The 16,722-nt window shown below is 32.9% G+C and overlaps 3 protein-coding genes across 4 annotated transcripts; 1 reads left to right on the forward strand and 2 right to left on the reverse strand.

The window, feature by feature from the left end:
• The first annotated feature begins 6,392 nt into the window (after nt 1–6,392).
• Nucleotides 6,393–7,902, forward strand: LOC140812141 (probable WRKY transcription factor 65). Of its 2 annotated transcripts, none has more exons than XM_073170354.1 (3): nt 6,393–6,682; nt 6,791–6,943; nt 7,142–7,902. In XM_073170354.1, exons 1-3 carry the CDS (start codon nt 6,546–6,548, stop codon nt 7,731–7,733), a joined length of 882 nt encoding a protein of 293 aa, XP_073026455.1. In that variant the 5' UTR covers nt 6,393–6,545; the 3' UTR covers nt 7,734–7,902. The 2 variants fall into 2 exon arrangements, with proteins under 2 accessions (XP_073026455.1, XP_073026453.1); XM_073170352.1 differs by having other exon boundaries at nt 6,395–6,682; nt 6,788–6,943; nt 7,142–7,895.
• A 1,057-nt stretch (nt 7,903–8,959) lies between these two features.
• Nucleotides 8,960–11,160, reverse strand: LOC140812142 (ras-related protein RABA1d-like). The gene is made up of 2 exons (XM_073170355.1): nt 10,699–11,160; nt 8,960–9,547 (listed from the first exon to the last, which is right to left on the reverse strand). The coding sequence occupies exons 1-2, from the start codon at nt 10,917–10,919 to the stop codon at nt 9,112–9,114; spliced, it is 657 nt and encodes a 218-aa protein (XP_073026456.1). The 5' UTR covers nt 10,920–11,160; the 3' UTR covers nt 8,960–9,111.
• A 1,029-nt stretch (nt 11,161–12,189) lies between these two features.
• LOC140812313 (protein GRAVITROPIC IN THE LIGHT 1) lies at nt 12,190–14,706 on the reverse strand. The gene has a single exon (XM_073170553.1). It carries the CDS (start codon nt 14,273–14,275, stop codon nt 12,908–12,910), a length of 1,368 nt encoding a protein of 455 aa, XP_073026654.1. The 5' UTR covers nt 14,276–14,706; the 3' UTR covers nt 12,190–12,907.
• Nucleotides 14,707–16,722: the final 2,016 nt, after the last annotated feature.

The following is a 16,722-nucleotide window of genomic DNA, read 5'->3' on the forward strand; positions in this document are numbered from 1 at the left end:
AGAACGTCTCACACAAGTTTTTGCCATAAAATATTTCAGCATTTAATTATAAAGTGGTGTAAATACAAGGAGTTTGTTTTGCACCACCATATAATTATTTAAAATTTGAAACATCAATTAGTGACTAATATTAAAAAATTTGCGTTGTCTTAAGAATTTATATAAACATTTAGTTTAGTTATAGCCAATATCATTATTTGTTTTTTTCTTTTTTTTTTTTCGACTTTCCTAGGTTCTCTATAGACATATATATATACAACTTTCTGATCGAAGTGAACGGCTAGCTAGACCACGTAAAAGCACTTCAGCTGGAAAAACGTCATGATTTTGTCAAAATCTCAATACTATCATTGAAGATTGATTTAATCATAGTAGTTTTTAATATTCCTGATCGACTCTTTTTTTTTTCAATTCGAATAAATCGATCTAACACAAAGTATTTCATTTTGTTCATGTTCGATCGTTGATCCAATAATTCTAGACTTACATATGAATATATAATTATGTATTACAAACGGCGCATAAGATTAACATGAAATTTTCCATTTGTTCATACAAATTTCTTGCTAATGTAACATGATTTTCTTGAATTTTAAAGACAAGATTTCATATATTTCTACGTATCCAATAGTTCGAGATTATACGTATTTGGGTTTTTTTATTCCTTTCAATGGGAATTAACTTCAAGGTATATATATCATGCCCGAACCCATGGCATAGATTGTCGAATAAATTAGTCCGGTAGTTAATTACTATTTAGTTGGTTTAAAAGGATTTTAACCGTTAACTAAAAAATGCCCGACTGCACAATGGGACTATCAAACATTACACTGCCTGTGATTTCTCATTCCATTTTTGGACCCTAGAGAAATAAATACTGTATAAAATTGGGTCAAAACTCCTCTGCAGGAAGCTCTCCGGTTTTCCCCGAAACCTGAGTCACCCTGCGCTTTGTCTTCTCTCGTTCCCTTCTCTCAGTTTCTGGGATCTATCTCATGCTTTGTTTTGCTAGCTTAGAGTCAAGTTGACAATTGGTATTTTTTTATTTTAAAAAAAGAAACAGAGAGAGATAAAACATTAGGAAAAGACCAAGTTGCCAGGTGTAAATAAAAAAAGTAATATAACAAAACACCTTAGATTGTATTGGCCAATAATAAATGGCCGGCCAGTGAGGCTGAATTGCCGGGCAAATCTCCTTTGGCAGTGAGCGCAATAATATATATGTATTTAGCCATTTATTACCGGCCTACTGCCAATGGAGTATTTGCCCTGTAATGCATCCCCACACAAATACAAATTCACTCCAGTTTCAGCTTCACTTGATGAACAGTATTCCAGTTTTCGCAAATATTTATAGCAGCTGGAGCATAATGTGAAACTTGTTCGCATGTCGGTTACTATCTAGGATATCTTCAGTATATTCTTTAGCTAGCCAGCTACGAGATTAAAGAAATGGCTGAATTACTACTACGTACGTACTAGTATTTCCTCAGCGTTTACGAACAAGAATCGAATCTACCTTCTGAGCATGAACGTGCGCCATGTTTGAATGATCATGATCTTCTGCACGTAAAAAGGCATATCCGTGGAACAAAAAGGGCAGCGAGTGAAAAAGGTTGAGGGGAGAAAACCCCAGAGGAATAATAGTCTCAAGCATATGCTACTTCTTACTTCAGCATATCCCAATTACCTTCCAGACCGTGTTTGTATATATGTTTAGTCCATCTTCCTCGAAACCTATCTTCAGCTTGATCTTAACAATTTTTATCCCTAGCCAATTTTTAAAAATATCTCAAGACTAACCTCGCTAAAATTGAATGATATTTAACCCATGCAAACAATAAACTTACATATATCTATGGAAAAAAAAGGGAGTGATAGAATATTTCGAGTGTATAATATATTATGGAACTGCAACAAAATAAAAAGATTTGTTGTAAATATAGACTTACTTACCTCTCTTGTATGTGTTTTGCCATAATGATTTTCCATAAACTTTTAAAAATGTCGCTAAATTAGCACTTGCCATTAACTAGGGTTGATTGAGATGATTAAATATTTTCGAAAGTTTAGTCACCAAACCTAGATTAACTTGATCTGTTTTGATAAACAAAGTAAAGTAGATTTCAGTATACTTCATATCAAGCTATGCAATTTTAATAGTAAGTGTTATGAATTTCAAATGACACTTAAGATGATCCTTCTCCAATCAAATCACTCTATTTAAATAAAATCTATCAATCTGAGCACAACTTTGGATTGAGGATTTGAGATAAAAGTTCAAATTATTTGACTTGCTTAGAGAGACAAAATTTAAGTGGATTTCAAATCAACTATATATTAAGCTATATAATTTTGATGGTATGGATTTCAAATACACGCAAAACAAGCATCATTTGAAATTCATCTCTCAAATCCTTTCACAAATCAATTCCACCAATCCAAACATAACCTAAAAGCTTTAGGAACAAAAAATATTTTAACATTAAATATAAAGATCAAATTTGTGTCTTGTTCTCCTATGTTAGATGAAAAAAAATGATGACTGATGAGGGCCAAACTTGTTTGGATCATTGTTTTGTTGATATTTGAATGGATAAGCGGGCCTTTAGCTGAAAAAAGACACTTTGTCTTCTCTACTTTACATATTTGGACATCTTCACTAATTTGGATCCAAAATATTCCTGTAACGGCCAACTTTCGGGCCTAGAAATCGATTCCCTGGTAAATTATCTAAAAAAAGAATACTCTTACTTCATTGATTTTTATAAATTTGTTAAGTTGCATTTAGATTGAAGAAGCATCAACCTTAGTCCCGATTCTTAGAAGGGTCAAAAAATTAAATATTGAATCAAACATCATATTAGATTCAACTGAAATTTAAATCCATATAATCATAGGCCCAAAAAATATAAATTTAGTTGATATTTTTGCCATCAAAACTCTAAGAAATTATTATTTTTTACATAATAAAACTACTATTTAAGTGAATAATTAAAGTATCCTAATATTATTATTTGATTACATCACAAATTTACATTTATATACTATTTTCTTTTTATGACAATCGAGCTTATTTTCATTATTTTTTTTAGGTATTAAGTAAATTATCGAGATAATATAATAATTTGTAATTGTGTTAATCAGATAAATGCATGTATCATACACACGCAGTGTGAATCTTGTAAAAGAGAGACAGAAAATTGAAGTCAGAGTAATAATAATATAATATATAAACAAGTTCATCCATATGCGAGAGGTAATTAATATTATACGCACGTTTTTACTTCAACTACTCAGATCTCGCGTTTAATTATTCATGATGAAACCATATAAAAAGATCAATTTCCCATCTTTTAAAAAGTCAGAATTGCCAGACTTCTTCTTATCCCCCACTGTATATTTTAAATATATAATTAGATTGACCTCATTAATACGCACCTAACACACAAACTTTAAAAGATATTTTAAGCTCGAAAATTAACTAAAAAAATTTAGACATGCCAACATTCAAGAATTGTTAAAGTACAGATTATCATTAATTTATATTTCTTGAATTCTCTCTTTATATATAGATTAAATAAAGATGGTTTCACGAATCTTTATATGTGAGACGAGTCAACTCTACCGATATTCGCAATAAAAAGTAATACTCTTAGCATAAAAAGTAATATTTTTTCATGGATGACCCAAATAATAGATACGTCTCATAAAATACGATCCATTATATAACCGTCTCACACAAATTTTTGATCAGATTATATGGAACCATGCAATAATCGAGACACAAATAGATACCGGCCGAAGATGATATATACAATTATCGTACGAGTTGACTAATTAAATTAGAATATCAATTATAATGAATGATTAATTCATATTTATTAAACTAAAAGGGAACTGACACTCAAAAGTTATTTATAATTAAATTAATATAAAAGCACATTTATTTTTATGAATATTTTATTTAGTAGTTGAATTTCTTTAAGATTATTAGTTTGATTATCCTATTCATATATTAAATAAAACTAACAAATCATAGTAATTCAATTCGAATTTGAATAGAAAAAGAAAATGACATATTTCATTATCATATCTGTGCGCGTATTTATAAATACTCTATTTTATTAAATTTTTCCAAGCGTCAATAAACTAATGTACATTTCCATAATTTGGGATTAATTTTTCAAATATATTGATAAATTATATCAAAATATATATCATGCCAAACAAAGTAAGTTAAATAAAATTGAACTTTATTTGCATGCCATAACTTCACTGCACAATTAGATGTTTTGCGATCGATTTTTATTTATTTATATTTATAATATGCAACAACAAATATATCTTTATTAGGTAAAACTAATGCAATTTAGATCCTTATATTTGAATCACAAGATTTAGATTCTCTATTTTTCAAATTCTAACTTAAATTTTTTTTTTTTTGTAATTTTACTCAGTTTTCTAATGTGACATTGAGTCGTTGACAGTGAACGTGGACATTAATACTTCTAATGAAAAAAGACAAAAAAATCGAAAATTTAAAAATACAAGACTAAAAATAAAAATTTGTAATATATACTAACCAAAATCGCGTAAAGACAAACATAAATATCAAAAATTACAATTTGTCTTAAATAATATTAACTCTTAATAAAGTTTTAGATTGGCCCCGAAATTTTCAATATATAATTTTCCAATTAGATAATTTTCAATATATACGTGTAGATAAACAATTGATTATGTGATCATGACGATGGACATGATAGCCACAAATCAACCATATAATAGAATCGATTCAAAACATTATTTGACTTTGGAATACTAAATAAATTAGGATATTTTAAATATAATTTGGGGGAGGAAATGAGATATACTAGACGGCAAACAAATCCAAGATCAGAAGCATTCTATTTTTTTACTTAAAATAATATATTAAGATATTTAATCAACATCACATTTACTTTTGCTCAATTATTGCGTTATGGAACAGTTCAATTCCCTGCCCCACTACAGTAGTTAAATTAGCGGAACGGATATTACTAATCTATACATTACATTTAATTTTTATTTTACTACAGATTTGAAGTTGCTGGCATTTCCAATTTTCAAGTTTTTATCGAGCAAATAAAACAATGAATTATATACTCCAAAAAATATTTAATAATAATATATATGGCTTTTCTATTATTAATTTAAAAAAATATAATAAATTTCAAAATTAAAGTGGATGGTGAAGACGTTGCGTTATTTATTTGGCTAAAAAGAAGACGGAGGACAGTGGGAGCGGACTGTGAAAAATTTGTGGGTTGCCATCATTATCAGATGGTGGCAGCATTTCATTGTTTTTTTTTATTTTTTTCAAATTTCATTTTTTTAATATAATATCATATAATAACTTGAGATCACTTATCAAAAAATGAGAGTTGAAGCTAAATCAACACATATTCAAATAAATTAACAGATTTTTTAGAAAAATAATTAAAATATAACTTTTTTCAATTTTATTTTTAAAATATTAGATAATTTGTCTTTCAGAAAATTCAACTGTTATCTTTTAGTATATATAACCTCAAGTCCCATTACACTAAATAAGGGATGACTCTCAAGTCCAATAAAAAATGAAATTTCTAAACAAAATTGCTATCAGCATCCGATAATGATGGCAACGAGCTACAAATTTTGCAACGTCCGCTGATGATGGAGTTTTGCATTGATTTTAATATTTATTGTTTTTTTAAATTAATAAAAAAAAAACCCATTTATATATATATATATATATATATATATATATATATATATATATATATATATTGTGCATAGCTCAACATACTAATATATAAAGAAAATTAATATAGTTTTAGTCCTAAATATTTATTTCGTTGTGCTTTTAGACGTTATGGTATCAATTTCAATATTACTTATGTATCTTTCTATTTTTGACAATTTTAATCTTTTTTCGATGTCATGTTAGTAAGATACGACATCAATGTCTTATCTAAAAAATAACTAAAATTATAAAAATAGATATAAGATTAAAACCAAATTTATAACCAATAAGACCAAAAATATCATTTTCTCGATATATAACATATGAGGGTTTGAATAATCGATTATCCATTCTATATTAATGGTAAGTAATCCATCCACATTTAATAAATGATATAAATACTGAGGGATAAGACAATATGGAATAAAACCCCTTGAAGAAAATTTGCCTCGAGATGATTAATCAATATGATAGTAAAACTGATAAATCCAAAGGACAGATTAGGTTGCAATATTTAATAAATAACATAATTAATTAAATTACAAATTACGACACAAGAATCAACGTGAGGGTTTCCTTTCACACAACATTAAAAAATACTAAAATCACATTTGCTTGCACGTCCTCTTTAAACTATATCATTAAACAACCGTCCTCAATTAAAACTAAGGAAACAAACAACCCCCAATTCACCATTTCTCCTCCATTGTTTCTTGTTCTCATTAATATCTCCTGATACATAATTTTCACAGTTCACACTCCAGTACCGTTAGAGATGAGTAGATTGAAAAACACTAGACTTGTTAGCGAGCTTGTAGACTCCGAGGATTCCCCGGAAAACAGCGGAGATTCGCCTCGCTCCGCCGTGTATGGAGATATCAAGACCGCTTCCACCTCCTCTTCCAGAAGAAGGTAATTAAACTATTTCTTTGGGCTACATGTGCATGGAAGAAATTATTATTATTGTTATTGATAAGTTAGTTTCGGTACCTGGTTGTTTATTCATATGATTCACAGTAGGAGAGGAGGCTTACAGAAGAGAATTGTATCCATTCCGATCAAAGAAGTGGAAGGATTGAAGCTGAAAGGTGATCATATGACTGCACCGCCGTCTGATTCTTGGGCATGGAGAAAATACGGCCAGAAACCCATAAAAGGTTCTCCATATCCAAGGTAATTCAACATTAATTATTCGAATCTCTATCTTGTTTGTCAGCTAAAAACATACACGGGTTTCAAGTAATGAAACACATCAAAATTCAAAACAATCAGCAAGAAACTGTGTTAAATTGGAATCAGGTTATTAACTAAAATCCCGATTTATTGGAATGGCTTAACCAATGATCTTCTCTTCATCCTACTATGTTGCAGAGGATATTACAGGTGTAGTAGTTCAAAAGGATGTCCCGCAAGAAAACAAGTGGAGAGGAGTAGAGTTGACCCTAACATGCTAGTGGTGACATATTCTTGTGAACACAACCACCCCTGCCCGGCATCTAGGCATAATCTTCCCAATACCAACCACCAAAAAACCACCAGCTCAAGCTCGGCCGCCACCGCCACTACTCACTTGACGACAGCTTCTGTGTCTGAAGAAGATGAAGAAGAACAAGAAGAAGAGAAGAAGAAATCTGTAAATAACCCTTCTAATCAATCTCAAGAAATCATCGAGGAGGAAAAATTCAGCGATCTTTGCGAATTCGGGTGGTTTTCTGAGTTTGAATCCACTTCTTATACCATGCTAGAGAGTCCGATTTTAACCGAGGACGGGATCGCTACAGACAATGAAATGGCTATGATTTTCACAATGCGTGAAGAAGATGAGTCGCTGTTTGCTGACCTCGGTGAGTTGCCGGAATGTTCAACTGTATTCCGGCGTGGGATGGCGCAAAAAGAGGCGGAGCCACGGCGGCACAGTGGGGATGAGGCCATGTGCCTGCCCCAAATTTGTCTTCCGTCATGAACGGGTTATTATTAATTTTAATATTGAAAATCTCTAATTAATTACTGATTTATTTTAAAAAAGATTTGAGCGTAGTAGTTAGGAAATTTGTCACATTTTCTTGTAGTTAGCGCCATGGCCGTCTATTTCTTTTAACGGTTATGTTAAATCATATTTTAATTATGGTATTAATTATTAACTCATCATGCTACATTGTTATTTCCGAACAAAGCAACCACTTTATGCAATAACTGAATTTTTAAAATTAAAAAAAAAAACCTCTAAAATTCAGCTTAATCAGTTTTAATTAAATAAATATATAAGCCGGTGCATTTAAAGAAATAAAATTAATTTTTTTTAAAAAAAACTCTAAGAATTCTTGAAAGGAATTTAATGTGTGATCACGTTATGTCCAGTCAATTACGATGGGGTGGGTTCCAAATAATATTGAAATTAGATTAACATTGAATGCGCATGTTAGGTTGGATTTTAGGTATAATTTAATTCTATACTTCTTGTCTTATTAAATTTTCCAGGAATTCGTATTAAGTAATGTTTGGGTTAATTGTCGCCGTTTAATTATTCTTGATTTTCCACATTGTGTTATCACTATTAATTGTCATTCTAAATTCAGTAAACCAATTAATTATATAATTTGTTTAAAAATGTAAAATATATTAAATTGAATACGTGTAAGTCAGTTACATTATTGGAATAGGAGACACACTTGAAACATAATCTATTCTCTCTGAAACAGCAAGATAGCATAATTAATACATTCCAGGATGACCAAAAGAACCATCTTCTTCAAATGTTAGAATATATATTTTAGCTAATGAAAAGATTATTCTCTAATTACACCTAAATATATGATAGGATAAGGAAATATGTTTTTCCCACTTGAGTCTTTGTTAGGCAGATTAAAAATAAAATTTAGGAAGAAAATGTAACAATAATTCGCTTGATCCAAAGCTGCATGTAAACCCAAAAGTCAAATTTTCACCAAATTCAAATTTGACGCTTATATCTTGTGCCCTTATGCTCCAAATAAAGGCCATCTAATGTTTATTATAATTAGAGTAATTGATAGCCTACACCAGACACCCTGACAAAAAAAATTTCTTTTTAAAATTTTTTGAAACTAAATACATCGAACTCATATCGAAATATTAAAAAAAATTAAGATGACAATATCAATGAATTATAATGTGGTTAATGCTAGATTAAACCTCCGCCACAACATTAGGTATTCATATATATATATATTGATGGACGCGCAAACACAAAGTGAAACAGCAAATGATAAGAATTTTCGAAACATTGTACATTTTCTTGCTCGACTCCAAATCAGTTCAACAACATTTGGAATCACCCGAGTGTACTTAATTTAGAGTAAAGCCTAGGTGGAACAGCACCCAGATTTTTTCATATCCGATACATCTTTACTAACATCAATTTTCTCCCCCATTGAAGGGACATTCGACGCAGCTGAATCCTCGCTCGCCTCCATGTTCTTCTTGCTCACCATACGATATATCTGATCAAGAACATCTGAGAACGCTTTGTCCACATTAGTAGCATCCAGTGCAGAAGTTTCCATGAAGTAGAGCGACTCTTTCTCCGCAAACGACGTTCCATCCTCAGGTGAGACAGTCACCAGATGTCGAAGATCCGACTTGTTGCCAATAAGCATTGCTACAATGTTGGGATCAGTGTGATCTCTCAGCTCTTTAAGCCATCTTTCCACACTTTCGAACGTGGAATGCCTGGTGACATCGTATACCAGCAAAGCACCAACTGCACCACGATAGTAGGCGCTGGTGATGGCACGGTACCTAGAAAGCAAAAGGATATGAAACTTTTAGACTGCTTGTAAGCTACAATACAAGTAGGGATAACCATTTACGATTTATACTCGGGCAATTCTGGAAGATCATTTGATGTCCTGGTCACTGACCATGACAACCTTGAGCTTAAACATATGTTGAAAGGATACGCATTAGCACCCGTTGAAACATCATTCATCTCTTCATATCTAACTCCCATGTCTGATACATCACCATATAGTACCTACCAACACTACTTTATAAAGAGGATTGTTGATGGGTTCTTTAGAACAGTAATTGACAGCACAAGTTCTCTTCAGAATGAACGCAGGCATAAATTTGAACATAGGTTCGTGCAAACATATTTGCCACTCTACAGAACTCCAGAGAAAGTATCTATTATCACTTGAACAGCACTTCCATCAAATTTTGACATTCTTACATAAGAAGATTCAAAAGCAAGTGGAACATCAGAATCCTGAGGAATGCATATAAATATAGCAGATTTTACAAACAGCTCTGGAAATTCATGCACCGAGAAATTGTAAATATTGTGGCTTTCTCCTAATTTCCGCCAGGCCGTTTACAGTCGAGGGCAGGGCTCCATCTAATAGGATTCAAGAAGAACAACTGCAAAGTAAGGTTAATCCTAATAAATCTACCGATATGGATGATTACACTTTTTCAGTGCCATAAAATTAAAATTGACTATCTTTATCCCATGTTGCGGATCGAGAACTCATCTTCCTTTCTTCTGGAGTGTAAAAGCGAATGTACAATCAGGTCATTACAAAATTTCAACAGTGTGCTCGAATTCACATTGTCCCCTAACAACTACCCATTCAAGATAAAAACTGAAAGCTAATTCATAGCCTTCAGATCTGTCCTAATCAATAGTCAGCACAACGCAACGGACACCAAAAATTTAAAGAAGCCTCGAGAGCCAGTGTAGTACACAAAATCTGTATCAAGGCATGAAATTAACAAATCTTGCGCAAAACCCAATTGGAAAAATAGCAATAATTGGAGCAAGATTTCAACTAAAACAACAGTAAGATCTGTTCCTCTGAAATGTCAAAGAAACTTAACAACGTGGCCAAACAAAATCGAAAAACCCAGTCAGAGACACCAAAAAAATAAAAAGATGATAAAGATGTCACCTTTCTTGGCCAGCCGTGTCCCAAATCTGAGCCTTGATAACTTTACCCTCAACAGTCATGCTTCTGGTAGCAAACTCAACTCCGATGGTGGATTTAGTCTCCAAGCTGAACTCATTTCTAGTGAATCTCGAAAGCAAATTGGATTTACCCACACCTGAGTCACCAATTAAAACCAACTTGAACAGATAGTCATAGTCATCTTCCGCTCTGTACCCAGCCATCTCTGAACTGAATTAATCACTTCTCAGATTAAAGAATACAGTTGTGTGATAGAGAAAATGGAACAGCAGAGAAAATTGTAAAGATTTTTTGTTTTCTTGTTTATACAACAGTGACTGTAAAAGTTTATTCGTTTCTTTTCATTTTTGAGCTTTATCGTGGGTGCTTGTGTCCTCCTTTTTGCTGTTGCCCGTCATGGCAAGACTGGTTGTATATTACAGGTTTGGGGTCGTTTTTTGAAACTTTTGACCCGGGAAATGGAACAAAGCCGAACATATCATCTAATTGGGCCTGACAAATATATCATGTGAAGCCCATTACACACGCAAAAATCACTCGTATATTTCTACACAATACTTATTTAAAATTTCCTAAAAAAATAAATAAATCCTCACTTAGCCAAAAATTATTAACACTCGTAATAATTTTTATTGATGGATTTAAACTTAAAAAGGTGACGAGCCCAACATACATATGTAATATGTTTAAGTATATCTATTATACTTTTTTTATACTACAACACAATTGGAGTGTTTCAAGACGAAATTTTAGTCATTAAACAATTAACACAAGAAGTTAAAATTCATTAAAATGTGAAAAATCAACATTATCTCATGGTGTTGGCACAGTGAAGAATTACTTGTGTAACTCCGATCCATTATTGATCAATTTTTCATCGAAGATCAGATACATTTATGTGACCTGTTACGTACTAGGATTTGTACTAACCTATTTTTCGATTATATCTGAATTGGGCTCTCTTACAAAATATTTTCTTTTTGACATTATAGTCAATGTTTTATGTTCAATTCTCATTAATGGTAAGGAACACAATTATTTGTTAGGAGATTGTTTCAACAGAATAATTATATGTCCGTGTATGTACATTATCGAGATTGTCAGAATAAATTCATGTGGTAAAATAATTTTGTTTGCAAATATGGGAATCAAATTGGGAGAATGAATGACAAAAGAGAAAGACAAGTAAATGGGAAATTGATTTTAAATGAAAAAGGGTCACAGACAACATGAATCTAGGTATAGTTAACATCACCGCAACCCAAGCCAACATTTACACATTCGATGTCTCTTTCGCTGTCCCCGTAGCTTCAGTCACCGGCGCTTTTCCATATATATAATGTAACGCGCCAAGATAAGTCTCATTCATTACACAAAACACGTTATCGTTAATTAAATACACATTGTACAAGAAACCATTAAATTTTTTTTTTTATTTTAGATAATGATATGTATATCTTATGAAATAACACAAAATAAAAAATCATCTTTTTACATATGTATTTTCTTAAGAATAATCACACGATCTAGTAAATTAAATATCGGCAAATTTGAAAGAAGAGCTTTTGTGAAATATATTACATTAACTTATTCGTACACAATGTGGTTGTAAAATGTAGGAGGCTACGAATGATCTCTTTTTTTTGGAGAAATTGAGATAACTAAAATTAGAGAGCAACCAAAGGGGAAACTATGACTGTATATTATATCAGGAAGGGGCCCATATCGTCTCCTTTTGTCACTTCAAAGAACAAAGCCAGAAGCTGATTGGACCAAAAATCTGACACTTCCGGGCCCCACTTCTTTGAATTCCTTTCACGTGTGGGTCCAGATTCCCTCGATCCTGCCTACTGCCTCTCTGAACTTGGACTTTATGTAACTTATACTGAAGACCGTATATAATACAAAATACTACAGCCACGCGCTCGGTGGCTCTCCCCGACGCGCCTCCACTAACCCGACTCTTTCCCACCATCCATCAACCTTTCTTGGGATTGCAGTTTGTAAAGATGTGCTCACTATCACATCGGATCTTGTTTCAAGATTACCACCCCCCACCACTCTGAAAGGTCCATTTGGCCGAAATTTGAAAATTAAATGTGCAAATCATATATTACATTTGGGTATTATAATCCGATCGTGACGTAGTAACTTGAGTGATGATTGTTGTTGTACATGACAAGAACGAGGATTAAGCCGGAGAGGTTGCCGTAGATAAGTACACCTGGCTTTGCACTACCGTCTGGCCAACCTTGAACCCCGGTACCACGGTGAACGCGACCGCCAACTCACACTCCGCTGCCGTGAAAATGTCTTGGTTGACACTTTCCATGTAAACTTCGGAGAATTTGGAACTCTGTTTAACTTGAAATGAACTGACTTCTTGGCCAAACGAAAATGCCAAACAGTGTAGAAGCCAAACCCTCCTCCCCATTTCTGCAAACATTTTGAAGAATTCGGTCTCTGGGTATTCCCCGGAATTCACCATTTTCTTTTGGTTCAAATTCCCAGAGAATGAGAGCTCCATTTTCTGGTGTACCAAGTGAAGGTACTTGCATTTCAAGAACTTCCCCAACAACGAATTGGGATTCTGCCTTAGGAAATGGATTACACTAGCTGATCTCAACCTCTTGAACTCCTCGAATAAGAAAATTCGACGCTGATGAATTTCTTCTGGCAAGAACTGATCGTTTTCTTGTACAGAAAAGCTTGGATCGTTGAAGCCAGCGAAAATTTCTCTGCACACAAACGATTCAAACATGAAAGATATATGATCCCTTTTGCGAAAAATGAGGCCAGGTTGTATAGCATTTGCTGCAGCTTCAATATCCCAGTTCGCAAACTCCATTTCTCGAATCAAGAACTTGACAAAGTTGCGAACAGATCTTAACGCATAGTGCAAAACCAAGATAAAATCTTTAGGACTTACTTCGGAGAACTTGACGTTGTCAATAATCGAAAAGGACCCACTAGCATTCAGCATTTTTTCCAGGGTCTTGTTGTTCTGAATGATATCTTGAAGCTGGTGTTCAAGGGAAGAAATTCGCGCCCCCTTGTTCTCGATTTCACCTCGCATTTTTTTCATTGTAATCTCATACGTCTTCATCAAAGACTGCTGTTCTTGAATTTCCGCAAGCATTAAAGTCACATGGGATGGCGAAGAATCAAACTGTTTCTTCAAGAATTCACGTTTCAGCTCCGAAAGTGCTTTCAACTCATCCACGACAGCTTGATCCGCAGACTGTACTGCCTCTCCACTGTAAGGAAACTGAGCCATTTGAAGCTCCGCATAAGCTGCTTTAACAGCTGAAATTGTGGCAAAAAGCTTGGCAACGAAGGCATCCATTGCAGCCCTGTTTCTGGACTCTTCTTTGGCTTCCTCCGCATCTTCTTTCTCGAACTGGTGAGATTCACAGCACCGGAGCTTTTCTTGGGGGATGAGCAGGCAAAATCCAGGATTCGAGCCAGTTTTTTTAGATGTTTTCAGGTTAATAACGTTTCGAAACTTTCTAGCTAATCTGCTTCTGTTTGTAGCTGGAGAGGGCCGGATTGGATCCATGAAATTTGAGAAAAAAAGGATATCAGAAATCTTAAATCTTGTTCATGAGGCCATGAATAGTTTGAAAACGGTTTCCGGGAAAAAAGCTGAAAAGAGTAAAGGGGTGGTTCTGAATGCAGAGAACAAAAGGAGGAGTAGATAATAATTAGAAAAGGCAAGACACTAACTTTGACTCTGTGGCAAAGATTTAGTTCAGTAAAGCAAAGATCTAAAGCGCGGGAATGAAAGAAAGATTATCAAAAACATACAAAGAAATTTCAGCATTTTGCATGCGAAGAGAAGAAAAATGAACACGAGCAAGGTAGACTTCTAGTGGTGTATATATATTATTTTATAATTCTTGAGGGTAGGCAGAAACTTGAGGAGCTTTGGATTAAGCCGTGCAATGGTAACTATACGTGACATACCTGGGATTTAGAACAAGTGAATATAAATTTAATTGTTTTTCAAAAAAAAAAAAAAAACAAAACAAAACAAATACTCCATATAGAATTTTAAATTTTCCCTGATTTTGTTTATTCTATAAATTACTTTTACTCGACAATTTATAATTAAGATTTTAAGTTTTTGATAGATTTCGGATTGAAGAACCAAAAACCATAGCACTTCCTGTGAAAAAATAGGAGCTTGTGCGATTTGTGAAGCATGTCTTTAATGGAAGGCTCATAGACAGACACTATGAGATTGGATAAAAATTAATTGGGCAGATCATTTTAAGTGCTGCCAAAAACGAAGGGTATTATTGCACAGGGGAATGTAATTAGTGATCTGTCTGACTTAAAATTAAAGGACACACCATTGTTCTACGTAACAAACACGCTATACGATTCCATCAACAATCTTTCTGTATACTAATACACACACTATAATTATACGTATGATCAGTTCATAAAATTATATATATATATATATATATATATATATATAGACTAATCTTTTATAGCACATATGAAATACAAAACACCAACCCTCTTGCCTAGATTAAAAGAGGAACTTAAAAATTATTTTGGAGGCACATTTTATATATGTATTTGGCAGTATGATTGTTCTGTCAATCTGAAGTTGCATGCCAGGAGTTTCATGATCACTTTGGAATTTTTATAATTTTAGTTCGTCCGATTCCTTAATTAAATATTAATAAATATTTAATGTATAATTGGGTTTCGAAGAGACATTTAGATAAAAATGTAGCTGTTTTGGCGCTCTAGACATCATTACCAGACAAACTAGTCCCAAGCAAATAATTTAAAATATGTAAAGCTAGAAGCTTGAAAAAGTAGCTCGACTATTAAAATCTTAAGGCATGCCAGGCCAAGACACAATTAATTGACATCATTGTTTCATCTCCTTTTCTATGAAAGTGTACAATCCATACATACATACATACATACATACATATATATATGTATGTATGTATATGTATAGATATATTTGTCGAAATTAATGCCCAACTGCTCTCAGTTTTTAATAGGATCAATAAATTATGAAATCAATTAGTTTAAAGAAAAACATTAAAGGCCATACCTTGGACCTAGCTCTATTCATGGTATCGGCCCTTACTAATAAGTGCCAAAAGAGATGGACCCAACTTTTTAAAAGAAAGAAAAAGATTAATATATACGAACTAGTTTCACACGTAAATTTTTTAAAAATTACATGTTAGATCCAATTTTCAAAGTTTTGACTTGAGTAGTACCTTATTATACAACTGTACCTCGGAGGGATTGTTTTTAACTATAATTGCCTGTACTTAACGTGGGAATGAAGAATACTTGCCAACATTTTGCAATGATAATGGACATTATTATTTTTCCTTCAGCTTCTGCTACACTATTTTTTATATTGATTGGTAGGCATTTTGATTTCGCGTCAAGCAAAAAATTACCCACGGAAACTCTCTATGATTTTAGAAAATCAACTGCTCTCAGAGCATTACTCAAATGCGTATCCAACTATCCACGATTTATTGTAATATGTAAGAGTAAATAAACACCGTTGAATAAAAGTTTAAGGTACTACCTCGGACAAATAATCAGCTGTCATTTGTCTCGTTGAGGTAATAGATTTATAATATAATATGAGGAGACATGATTCATGCTTCTTGTCCAAACTCATATGCTGTACCTGGTTGTTTTAACCTCGAACACACCATCTTGAATTATGATAAACAGGCAAGTACTCATATTTCTTTACGTTTGTTTTGGCATTACAAAGGATTCAGCCAACACAACATGTGAGTATTAATGTTGGCTTCGACGGTATCATCGATAGATCATTCGTATAAATACGGTAATCGATAGCATAATACTAATTAAACATCAGCAAGCCCATCTAAAAGAATACCAGCAACTAATTCAAGATTTCTTTGTAATAACTCTTCGTTATCAAGATTTTTATATATTATAGAGCAGTGTTGAAGATGATGGTACATGGCTCTTGATATGTAG

This window comes from Primulina eburnea, chromosome 14, assembly GCF_022965805.1.
Source record: "Primulina eburnea isolate SZY01 chromosome 14, ASM2296580v1, whole genome shotgun sequence".
Classification (NCBI taxonomy): domain Eukaryota; kingdom Viridiplantae; phylum Streptophyta; class Magnoliopsida; order Lamiales; family Gesneriaceae; genus Primulina; species Primulina eburnea.